The 13,139-nt window shown below is 42.2% G+C and overlaps 1 protein-coding gene across 1 annotated transcript in view; it reads right to left on the minus strand.

Annotated features, from left to right (window-relative positions):
• Positions 1–13,139, minus strand: part of dennd2c (DENN/MADD domain containing 2C) — a 34,248-nt gene that overhangs the window by 6,692 nt on the left and 14,417 nt on the right. The window contains exons 6-15 of the mRNA XM_021616174.2: positions 11,327–11,411; positions 11,016–11,060; positions 10,544–10,731; positions 10,185–10,294; positions 8,289–8,358; positions 7,883–7,960; positions 7,376–7,516; positions 7,023–7,171; positions 6,565–6,742; positions 6,143–6,184 (exon numbers count right to left, since the gene is read on the minus strand). Coding sequence (XP_021471849.2) covers positions 6,143–6,184; positions 6,565–6,742; positions 7,023–7,171; positions 7,376–7,516; positions 7,883–7,960; positions 8,289–8,358; positions 10,185–10,294; positions 10,544–10,731; positions 11,016–11,060; positions 11,327–11,411 — 1,086 coding nt within the window. The remainder of the gene's footprint in view (positions 1–6,142; positions 6,185–6,564; positions 6,743–7,022; positions 7,172–7,375; positions 7,517–7,882; positions 7,961–8,288; positions 8,359–10,184; positions 10,295–10,543; positions 10,732–11,015; positions 11,061–11,326; positions 11,412–13,139) is intronic.

The raw sequence follows: 13,139 nt of genomic DNA on the forward strand, positions 1-13,139 counted from the left end.
CCTGGTATAGTTGAAACCGGGATTCATCCATGATGAGCACACTTCTCCAGTGTGCCAATGGCCATCAAAGTTGAGCATTTGCCCACTGAAGTTGGTTACGATACCGAACTGCAGTCAGATCAAGACCCTGGTGAGGACGATGACCATGCAGATGAGCTTCCCTGAGACGGTTTGTGAAGCAATTCTTTGATTGTGCAAACCCAGTTTCATCAGCTGTCACAGGTGAAGAAGCATGATGGAGGTCCAGGGCTGGCATGGATACGCGTGGTGTGCAGTTGTGAGGCAAGTTGGATGTGCTGTCAAATTCTCTAAAAACAACGGAGACGGCTTATAGTAGAGAAATTAAGATTGAATTATCTGGCAACAGCTCTGATGGACATTCCTGCAGTCAGCATGCCAATTGGAACACCCCCACAAAACTTGAGACATATGTGGCATTGTGTTGTGTGACAACTGTACATTTTAGAGTGGCCTTTTATTGTCCCCAACACAAGGGGCACCTGCTTCACAAACTTGCTGTTTAATCAGCTTCTTGATATGCCACACCTGTCAGGTGGATGGATTATCTTGGCAATGGAGAAATGCTCACTAACAGGGATGTAAATACATTTGTGCACAAAATTTGAGCAAAATAAGCTGTGTGCATATGGAACATTTCTGGGATCTTTTATTTCAGCTCATGAAACCAATACTTTACATGTTGCGTTTATATTTTTGTTCAGTGTACTGTAGATTCACTGTTGCTATCGAAGTCATTCCAAAGGGTAGGTTTAAGAGAGCAAATGAAATGTGACCATACTTTCACTCATATCAATTACGCTATTTAAGCTTGTATAGCATTTGCAAAGTCAACAACAGCCATTGTTTCAATTCAACCCATAATTCAACTAAAAATAGATCATAGAATAGGCCTAGGGTTTCAAACTCTGGTTGATAATAAAATGTAATGATATTTAGTGATATTGAATTGTGTTTGGTTGTCAACGCAACCAAATATCAAACTTTCAAGGAGATATATCTTCTGTTTTGATCTGTGCCACTGACTTAGTTTGGCTTTAATTCCAGTTGGTCTACAAATTAATCATTTATGTTGATTCACATTTCCATCTCAACCAAAAATCTAAGTTAAAGAACAGGGCTAAATCAAATGAACATTTATTGAAGTGCATTTAAAGTTTGATTTGATTTAGTCTTATTCTTTAACTTTTACATGTATTAACTTTTAGACAAACTGGAGTTAAAACTAGTCAGTGTCACAGATGGAACTATCAAAGCAGAAGATACATCTCCAAAATGTTGACATTTGGTTGCATTGACAACCAAACAATTCAAAATCACATTTAAAATAAATAGCCTACAAACTTGTCAAGTCAAAAATAAATTGTTGGATTCAAATCTCCAACTCAACCAAAAATAAAAAGTAAAAGAATGAGATTAAATCCATAGCCACATTGAGGTTACTGTAACTATACAATTATTTTCATGTAATCACATGTTCAAGATAGCATGCATACACTACCGGTCATAAGTTTTAGAACACCTACTCATTCAAGGATTTTTCTTTATTTTTAGTATTTTCTATTTTCATTGTAGAATAATAGTGAAGACATAAACTATTACATAACACATATGGAATCATGTAGTAACCAAAAAAGTGTTAAACAAATGAAAATGTGAGAGTCTTCAAATAGCCACCCTTTGCCTTTGACAGCTTTGCACACTCTTGGCATTATTTCAACCGGCTTCACCTGGAATGCTTTTCCAACAGCCTTGAAGGAGTTCCCACATATGCTGAGCACTTCTTGGCTGATTTTCCTTCACTCTGCGGTCCGACTCATCCCAAACCATCTCAATTGGGTTGAGGTCGGGGGATTGTGGAGGCCAGGTCATCTGATGCAGCACTCCATCCCTCTCATTCTTAGTCAAATAGCCCTTACACAGCCTGGAGGTCATTGTCCTGTCGAAAAACAAATGATAGTGGGACTAAGCCCAAACCAGATGGGATGGCATATCGCTGCAGAATGCTGTGGTAGCCATGCATGTTTAGTGTGCCTTGAATTCTAAATAAATAACTGACAGTGTCACCAGCAAAGCACTCCCACACCATAACACCTCCTCCTCCATGCTTCACGGTGGGAAACACACATGCAGAGATTATCTGTTCACACACACTGTTTCACAAAGACACGGCAGTTGGAACCAAAAATAGCCAATTTGGACTCCAGACCAAAGGATAAATTTCCACTAGTCGTGTTTCTTGGCCCAAGCAAGTCTCTTATTATTATTGGTGTCCTTTAGTAGTGGTTTCTTTGCAGCAATTTGACCATGAAGGCCTGATTCATACAGTCTTCTCTTAACAGTTGATGTTGACGTGTGTTACTTGACCTCTGAAGCATTTATTTGGGCTGCAATTTCTGACGCTGGTAACTCTAATGAACTTATCCTCTGCAGAGGTAACTCTGGGTCTTCCATTCCTGTGGCGGTTCTCATGAGAGCCAGTTTCATCTTAGCACTCCTGGTGACTACCTCATGAAGCTGGTTGAGAGAATGCCAAGAGTGTGCGAAGCTGTCAACAAGGCAAAGGGTGGCTATTTGAAGAATCTCAAATATAAAATATATTTTGATTTGTTAAACATTTTTGGTTATTACATGATTCCATATGTTCTTTCATAGTTGTGATGTCTTCACTATTATTCTACAATGTAGAAACTAGTAAAATGAAGAAACAAAATCTTGAATGAATAGGTGTTGTAAAACTTTTGACCAGTAGTGTAGGTCATCTCAGGTCTGTAGAAATCTTCACAATTGCTGTAATACTCTCTGTAGAATCTAAAACTTCACTGATCACTTGCATCAATGTTTTCCCTATATTCATAAAACGTTGCCACCACTCCCAAAAATATATTTTGTAGAAAATAATTTTCGGGATGGTAAAATGTTTTCAATGTTGTAAACTTAAGACCAAAAAGAGATAAGGTATGTAGAGATAATGGAGCTATACATTTTTAAATAAGAATCTTTGACAACTAACAATCACCAAAATAACAACGAGACAGTGAGGGACAATCTAAATTTCCCAAAATGTCATGGCATGTGGCCCCCATTGATTTAGTTATGTTTGAGTTAGTTCCAGTTATGTTTGCAGTTCGTTCCAGTCATTGGCAGCAGAGAACTGGAAGGAAAGGCAGCCAAAGTAGGAATTGGCTTTGGGGGTGACCAGTGAGATATACCTGCTGGAGCGCGTTCTACGGGTGGGTGCTGCTATGGTGACCAGTGAGCTGAGTTAAGGCGGGGCTTTACCTAGCAAAGACTTGTAGATGACCTGGAGCCAGTGGGTTTGGCGACGAGTATGGAAGCGAGGGCCAGCCAACGAGAGGGTACATTTGCAGTGGTGGGTAGTATATGGGGCTTCGGTGACAAAACGGATGGCACTGTGATGGACTGCATCCAATTTGTTGAGTAGAGTGTTGGAGGCTATTTTGTAGATGACAACGCCGAAGTCAAGGATCGGTAGGATGGTCAGTTTTACGAGGGTATGTTTGGCAGCATGAGTAGAGGATGCTTTGCTATGAAATACGAAGTTGATTCTAGATTTAATTTTGGATTGGAGATGCTTAATGTGAGTCTGGAAGGAGAGTTTACAGTCTAGCCAGACACCCAGGTATTTGTAGTTGTCCACATATTCTAAATCAGAACCGTCCAGAGTAGTGATGCTGGACAGGCAGCGATCGGTTGAAGAGCATGCATTTATTTTTACTTGCATTTAAGAGCAGTTGGAGGCCACGGAAGGAGAGTTGTATGGCATTGAAGCTCATCTGGAGGTTAGTTAACACAGTGTCCAAAGAAGGGCCAGAAGTATACAGAATGGTGTCGTCATAGAAACTAGCATTCAATATCAGCGGCCCAATAGGATCTCATTGAGAAACGGAAGCGAAATGCCATAGCAACTATTACTTACAGTGCATTCATTAAGTACTTAGACCCCTTGACTTTTTCCACATTTTGTTTAGTTACAGCCTTATTCTAAAATGGATTAAATTGTTTTTTTTTACCCCTCATCCATCAACACACAATACCTCATAAATGACAAAGCAAAAACAGGTTTTTATTTTTTTATAAACTGAGATTCTATTTGTATAAGTATTCAGACCCTTTACTCAGTACTTTTGGCAGTGATTACAGGCTCAAGTCTTCTTGGGTATGAAGCTACAAGCTTGGCACACCTGTATTTGAGGAGTTTCTCCCATTCTTCTCTGCAGATCCTCTCAAGCGCTGTCAGGATGGATGGAGAGCGTTGCTGCACACCTATTTTCAGGTCTCTCCAGAGATGTTAGACCGGGTTCAAGTCCGGGCTCTGGCTGAGCAACTCAAGGAAGGACATTCAGAGACTTGTTCCGAAGCCACTCCTGCATTGTCTTGGTTGTGTGCTTAGGGTTGTTGTCCTGTTGGAAGGTGAACCGTCACCCCAGTCTGAGGTCCTGAGCGCTCTGGAGCAGGTTTTCATCAAGGATCTCTCTGTATTTTTTCCCTCGATCCTGACTAGTCTCCCAGTCCCTGCCACTGAAAAACATCCCCACCGCATGATGCTGCCACCACCATGCTTCATCCCAGGGATGGTGCCAGGTTTCCTCCAGATGTGACGCTTGGCATTCAGGCCAAATAGTTCAACCTTGGTTTCATCAGACCAGAGAATATTCTCTCACGGTCAGAGTCCTTTAGGTGCATTTTGGCAAACTCCAAGCGGGCTGTCATGTGCCTTTTACTGAGGAGTGGCTTCCATCTGGCCACTCTACCATAAAAGGCCTGATTGGTGGAGTGCTGTAGAGATGGTTGTCCATCTGGAAGGATCTCCCATTTCCACAGATGAACTAAATCAGAGTTCCATCGGGTTCTTGGCACCTCCCTTACCAAGGCTCTTCTCCCCCGATTACTCAGTTTGGCCGTGCTGCCAGCGCTAGGAAGAGTCGTGGTGGTTCCAAACTTCCATTTATGAATGATAGAGGCCACAGGGTTCTTGCAGACCTTCAATGCTTACGAAATGTTTTGGTACCCTTCCCCAGATCTGTGCCTCCACAAAATCCTGTCTCGGCGCTCAACGAACAATTCCTTTGACTTGGTTTGTGCTCTGACATGCACTGTCAACTGTGGGACCTTATATAGACAGGTGTGTGCCTTTCCAAATCATGTCCAATCAATTGAATTTACCACAGGTGGACTGCAATAAAGTTGTAGAAACATCACAAGGATGATCAATAGAAACAGGATGCACTTGAGCTCAATTTCAAGTCTCATAGCAAAGGGTCTGAATTATGGGGTATTGTGTGTAGATTGTAAATGTAATCCATTTTAGAATAAGGCTGTAACGTAAAAAACGTCAAGGGGTCTGAATACTTTCAGAAAGCACTGCATAACACATTCCTATACAATTTCCAGACTTCACAGATGGACCACTTAGAAGTTATATCAGGGGGACATTTTTTATTTTTTTCACTGATAGAACATAGGCGTTCATCAAATTGACAGGAGTTTCATGATTTTTATTTCTGGGGATGGATAATCCCTTTAATATTCTCACTATATGAACTTGGACTACATCCAAGAGAAATTCAAGCTCTGGCATAGTGTAGTATGAAATTAAACTCCCGAGTGGCGCAGCGGTCTAAGGCACTGCATCTCAGTGCTAGAGGCATCACTACAGACCCTGGTTCGATTCCAGGCTGTATCACAACCAGCCGTGATTTGGAGTCCTATAGGGCGGCGCATAATTGGCCCAGCGTAGTCCTGGTTAGGCCGTCATTGTAAATACTAATTTGTTCTTAACTAACTTACCTCGTTAAATAAAATACAAATTTAACAATGCCACTTTAAAAGACAATCCCAGGACAAGGACGGAGAGCAGACATGCACAGATAAAGTCTTCCTCATGTCCTAGTCACTTGTCATGTTTTGGAACCACACCCATCATTGAGTCGCAATTAAATACAATTCAGTTGGTAGAGCATGGCACTTGCTCAGAGTTGTGGGTTCGATTCCCGCAGGGGACCAGTACAGGAAAAAGTAAAAAAGAATGTATCCACTCAATAATGTAACTCGCTCTGGATTAGAGCATCTGCTAAATGACTAAAATGTAAAATGTACACACCTGTTTGACAAACTTGTCTGCGCATAAATCTACAATAAGTACCTAGAATGCAAACGGAGAGAACATAGAAAAGATCAGTGACAACAGGAAAGCAGGTCAAAGTATTTGGCTTCAAATTAGACATCAGGGACTGTCTACCATTAACTGTTAGTAACTATTTGAAGTTTGATACTCCAGTTATTTGTTAGTCTTACTGCAATGACGTTTATAAAATTACCACTAGGTGGCACAAATACTTTTAAGTCTGATAAACCCTTGTGTGCGACAGAACACTAAATAACCCTAACATTAACCCTTTATCAAGGAAATAATCACTCATGTACTTCCTCATCAATTCTGATGAAATCGAAAATGCTGTCCTTTGTAGCATGGCCATCTAGTGACTAGCCACTGGGAATCAGATGGTGAGCTTTGTCACTTACCTCCTCTATGGGCAGCTCCAGCAGCTCGGGCAAGCAGGGCACCAGCGCCCCCATGAGAAAGGGAGTGGGAGAGCAGCTGATGTCCAGCATGCTGGCGGGTAGCACAGGCACAAAGGTATGCTGCCATGTGAACGGGTAGAGCAGCGCCAGCGCAGCATGGCCACAACGAGACAGCACACTGAAGAGAGGAGGAGAAAGGGATGAAAAGATGTGAAATTCCAGAGAAGAGGCACGTCAAAGATATGGAGTCCATACAGTCTATTCAATACAATTAACTCGGACTACACTATGTACTTATGACAACTTACACACAGCACTTTCACACCGACCAACAGAAGAGCAAAGCACACAATACATTCCACCCTGAACCAGTACTCTGCAGTACCTGCCCTCCCACTGTCTCCCAAGCCAAGCTGGAGATGCCAGTGAAGCTGTGTGTACTAGAGGAAACGCATCACCTGAGTTTGTTAGCGATAAAGATGACCCTCCTCTCCAGTAGCAGAGAGGCAAACACCTGCAAGAGTCTCCCAACGCTCAGGCACTGCAGCAGGCTCTCAAAGTCCACGTGCTCCAGCCTCGAGTCCACCGGCCGGCACAGAGTCAGCACCTGACCACACACACACACACACACGGTTGGCTATTGCTCTTACAACAGTTGGTTGCTGGGCAGAGACATTGCACATGATTGCAGGTGTTGTTGACAAAGTGTCCGTAATAAAGAGCTAGGTAGGAACTGTTACTTCTCTTAACATCCTGTAGTAACTATTTTCGTATAGTCATAGGGTGACTTCCTCTTAGTTGTGATTGTTACCTCATTTCCTGAGCCTGGGAGGAAGCTCTTGACTGTGATGGTGCGTCCAGGGGCGGGGAAAGGAGCCTCCATGACGCTACGCATGAAGGGGGACACCAGGGCAGGACAGATCTCCCTGCGCCTCTCTACCTCCTCCAAGATCTGAAAACACACCCACCCACACACACAAAGACGCACCCAGTATAACTCCATAACTACACCCCTAAACACAAAGACAATCCTGATGACAAGTATCAACAAGGGAATACACCAGGACTACATTAAATACTAGCTGCTTTTTTCAACTTTTATTTACACTAGTCACACCTGTCCCCTCTCACCTGCACAGACTAAAACATTGGGTGGTACATAATAACACATCGTTAAATATATCAATTATCCTTCTCAAAACTCACCCTTCTGATTAGCTTGGGACATTTTTATAGGATTTAGTTTCAACCCTTTTCAATGTGCACAAGCAAGCTAAAATGCATTATATATGAAGAGTTTAATTAGACTGCCGGTTACCTTAGCAAACAGGTTGAAGCAGCCCAGTCTGCTTACAATACAGTGAACTTCAGGCAGTCTCTTCCCCTTTCCACAGGGCTAAATGGCACAAATCAACACAGAGAAGAGCGTGAAAACCAATCCTGGCATTCAGTGTCAAAGTTATTGAAAGGCTATAAAACGCTGACTTTCTGGGGGATAACAGAAACATCGAATTGTGCAATGTATTAAAAAAAACACAAATCTAACATTCAACATTTGGAAAAAAATTGAAATTATTTTTAGTTAGGTTCATTGATTCAGAGGTTTTATGGCCTACGACTCAGATGGAGTATATCCCTTAGATGTTGAGTAAGCACTTTACTGCCAAGTTGTCACACGCATAGTCAGACACACACAAAACGTAATGACACACACACACACTCACCAGGATCTTACGACAGTAACAAAACCAACGGCTGCCATCCTCTCCCGTCAAGACAAAAGAGAAAGTTTCACTAGAGACAGAAGCATAGACAATTTGACAGGGATACACATTGTAGTAGAGATAAGCAGTGTTCTAAGGCAGACTCCCTGGGAAGAAAACAAAGCATGGCATATGAACTGCAATCATGTTTTTCTTTGTCTGAATCACTAGATGTTCAACCTTTCATTTAACATAACTTTCACTTAATTCTCAGATCATATTTCTTTCTAGGACAGTGATTATTACAAAAAAAACTCGCTACTTTTTAAGTTTTGACCTGTTTCAATACTTATACAGTGCCTTGCGAAAGTATTCGGCCCCCTTGAACTTTGCGACCTTTTGCCACATTTCAGGCTTCAAACATAAAGATATAAAACAGTGAGGATCTCTGAGGATCTCAGTGAGGATCTCTGAATGATCCAATGTTGACCTAAATGACTAATGATGATAAATACAATCCACCTGTGTGTAATCAAGTCTCCGTATAAAGGCACCTGCACTGTGATAGTCTCAGAGGTCCGTTAAAAGCGCAGAGAGCATCATGAAGAACAAGGAACACACCAGGCAGGTCCGAGATACTGTTGTGAAGCCGGATTTGGATACAAAAAGATTTCCCAAGCTTTAAACATCCCAAGGAGCACAGTGCAAGCGATAATATTGAAATGGAAGGAGTATCAGACCACTGCAAATCTACCAAGACCTGGCCGTCCCTCTAAACTTTCAGCTCATACAAGGAGAAGACTGATCAGAGATGCAGCCAAGAGGCCCATGATCACTCTGGATGAACTGCAGAGATCTACAGCTGAGGTGGGAGACTCTGTCCATAGGACAACAATCAGTTGTATATTGCACAAATCTGGCCTTTATGGAAGAGTGGCAAGAAGAAAGCCATTTCTTAAAGATATCCATAAAAAGTGTTGTTTAAAGTTTGCCACAAGCCACCTGGGAGACACACCAAACATGTGGAAGAAGGTGCTCTGGTCAGATGAAACCAAAATTGAACTTTTTGGCAACAATGCAAAACGTTATGTTTGGCGTAAAAGCAACACAGCTGAACACACCATCCCCACTGTCAAACATGGTGGTGGCAGCATCATGGTTTGGGCCTGCTTTTCTTCAGCAGGGACAGGGAAGATGGTTAAAATTGATGGGAAGATGGATGGAGCCAAATACAGGACCATTCTGGAAGAAAACCTGATGGAGTCTGCAAAAGACCTGAGACTGGGACAGAGATTTGTCTTCCAACAAGACAATGATCCAAAACATAAAGCAAAATCTACAATGGAATGGTTCAAAAATAAACATATCCAGGTGTTAGAATGGCCAAGTCAAAGTCCAGACCTGAATCCAATCGAGAATCTGTGGAAAGAACTGAAAACTGCTGTTCACAAATGCTCTCCATCCAACCTCACTGAGCTCGAGCTGTTTTGCAAGGAGGAATGGGAAAAAATGTCAGTCTCTCGATGTGCAAAACTGATAGAGACATACCCCAAGCGACTTACAGCTGTAATCGCAGCAAAAGGTGGCGCTACAAAGTATTAACTTAAGGGGGCTGAATAATTTTACACGCCCAATTTTTCAGTTTTTAATTTGTTAAAAAAGTTTGAAATATCCAATAAATGTCGTTCCACTTCATGATTGTGTCCCACTTGTTGTTGATTCTTCACAAAAATATACAGTTTTATATCTTTATGTTTGAAGCCTGAAATGTGGCAAAAGGTCGCAAAGTTCAAGGGGGCCAAATACTTTCGCAAGGCACTGTATTAAAGTGGTTGTTTCAGCACCCTTATATGAATATCCTTATTGTACACCACTGCTACATACTGTGACCACAATGTGAATGTGACAGCAGCTTACCTGGGCAGGTCTCCAGATGGCCGCCAGTCCTGAGAGTCTGGGAAGCAAAACTTGGGGATTGCCTTCAGCCGATCTTCAGCTTCACGGGAGTGACGAGAAGACTTCGCAAACTACACCGTAAAGAAAGGAGAGACTCATTTTCTAGACTCATTTTATTCCCTGGCCCGCAAAACAGGAAATAGTCAAGAGAAATACAATGGTAACAAAAAACAAAGGCAACTCAAAACATTCTGGGGTTCCTTTGAGCCCATGCATGGTTTCCCCTATTAAAATGTATTGTATAAGTGTGTTCCGCCACCAAGCTCTGTTGCCCCCCATCTGAAAGATGTTGGCTTTAATTGATTTCAATTGACAATAACCTTGTTGGGAAACTGTTGCGTGATCTCAGGGGCATAGGTGTTTCCCGGGGAACTCTTTCTGAGTGACACCACCACAAAGAGCTGGAAGAGCTGCTGTTGCTGGAGCTGGATCAGGTCCCTCTCCAGGGTGCGGTAGCCTGGCCTCCGCTTCAGCGTGGACTGGACATAGACCGAGCGTCTCGACCCTCCTAGTGGAGATAGTAAAACATTTATTTAAAAAAAATCTGATAAGTTGAATCTAACGGAACAGGATATTAATATCTTGCTTTGATTAAATGCAAATAAAATGTGAATAGAAAAGATAAAGGCACCCCCCCCCAAAAAAAAAAAAACTAGACAGTGCTTTCCCCTTAATTTGGGATTGAGGCTGGAGCTATACAACTTTAGTAGAAGGCTGATTGACTGATCTCAACATTCTAAAAACGTCTGCCAAACATTGATTTTGGAATGAAGGTCAATCCTATAGTAGTACCATTAGTGTTGTCCTCTGGGTCACTCTCAGTTCCACTGGTCTCCTCTGTTCAGAGCAGAAGAGAGTGCGCAAGAGAAAATGAGAGAGCGACAGAGTGCAACAGACAGAGACACACAGACAGAGATAGAAACACAGAGCGAGAGACAGAGAGTAATAAAGGGATGAAAGAAAGACATTATAGGAGACAGAGTGTCTTTGTATTGTATTTGTACCAGTGACGGGATGTAACGTATCTCATGAATTGCTGGGTATTTACAGAGAACAGTTCATCTTCATCTTGTAGACAAGTTTGAGGGTAATAACAGTCATACCTCGAGCTGAACCGCCCTGTGCCTGGCTCTTCACTCTCTTTCTCCCTCGCTTGGCGTCAAAGATCACATGAATCTTATTGACATACTGCGTCAGAGAAACCACACACAAACAAACACGTACACAAAGATATACACTGAACAAAAATATAAAACGCAACATGTAAAGTGTTGGTGCCATGTTTGAGCTAATTTTAAAAATATATAAAAAAAATTTAAATGCCCCAAATTCTGCACATGCCCAAAAAGAACATTTCTCAAAAATGTTGTGCACAAATTTGTTTACATCCCTGTTAGTGAGAATTTCTCCTTTGCCAAGATAATCCATCCACCTGACAGGTGTGGAATATCAATAAGCTGATTATAAACAGCATGATCATGACACAGGTGCACCTTGTGCTGGGGACAATAAAAGACCACATCAAAATGTGCCGTTTTGAAACATCTGTCATTGTATTGTGTGACAAGTTTTGAGGGAGCGTGCAATTGGCATGCTGACTGCAGGAATGTCCACCAGAACTGTTGCCAGAGAGTTGAATGTTAATTTCTCTACCATAAGCTGCAGTACATCCAACCGGCCTCACAACAGCAGACCAAGTTTAACGAGCCCAGCCCAGGACCCCCTTCACTTGCAGGATCGTCTGGGGGGGGGGGGGGGTCAGAAATAAAGCCCAGTTGAGGTGAAAAACTGATCCTGATTAGCTGGGCCTGGCTCCGCAGTGAGTAGGCCTGGCTGCCAAATGGGTGGGCCTACACCCTCCAAGGCCCACCCATGGCTGCACCCCTGCCCAGTCATGTGGGAAATACATAGATCAGGGCCCAATGACTGATTTTCTTATATGAACTGTAACTCAGTAAAATCTTTGTAATTGTTGCATTAATATTTTTGTTCAGTATATTTATCTGATACAAATAAATCACATTCATGTGACATATCATCACATTGTTGTTGACATACTTGTGATCTGGCCTTAAACTTTTCTGAAAGTTAGCGAATCAATACATGTAATTCAAGCACAACTTCCTTGTTGCACTGAAAAACGTTTCCTACTGGGTACCTGTTTGGACTGAATAGGGCCATCAGTCAAGTTTCAACTTGAGCAGCGGAATGAGTGACCTGGATCCAGAGCCAAGCATACAGGAAGCTCAGATTTATCTCCAAATGGACAACAGATTGTAGGCCTAACACTAGCTTGGCTTCTATGTGTAATCTTGTAAACAGACCAATACCACTAACATTTTAGACTGCTATTCCCACTCAAAATTACAAAAATTAAATAACTAATAGTTTGCGGTAAATACACTGCTCAAAAAAATAAAGGGAACACTAAAATAACACATCCTAGATCTGAATGAATGAAATATTCTTATTAAATACTTTTTTCTTTACATAGTTGAATGTGCTGACAACAAAATCACACAAATTATCAATGGAAATCAAATTTATTAACCCATGGAGGTCTGGATTTGGAGTCACACTCAAAATTAAAGTGGAAAACCACACTACAGGCTGATCCAACTTTGATGTAATGTCCTTAAAACAAGTCAAAATGAGGCTCAGTAGTGTGTGTGGCCTCCACGTGCCTGTATGACCTCCCTACAACGCCTGGGCATGCTCCTGATGAGGTGGCGGATGGTCTCCTGAGGGATCTCCTCCCAGACCTGGACTAAAGCATCCGCCAGCTCCTGGACAGTCTGTGGTGCAACATGGCGTTGGTGGATGGAGCGAGACATGATGTCCCAGATGTGCTCAATTGGATTCAGGTCTGGGGAACGGGCGAGCCAGTCCATAGCATCAATGCCTTCCTCTTGCAGG

The sequence above is a fragment of the Oncorhynchus mykiss genome, chromosome 9, assembly GCF_013265735.2.
Source record: "Oncorhynchus mykiss isolate Arlee chromosome 9, USDA_OmykA_1.1, whole genome shotgun sequence".
Classification (NCBI taxonomy): Eukaryota; Metazoa; Chordata; class Actinopteri; order Salmoniformes; family Salmonidae; genus Oncorhynchus; species Oncorhynchus mykiss.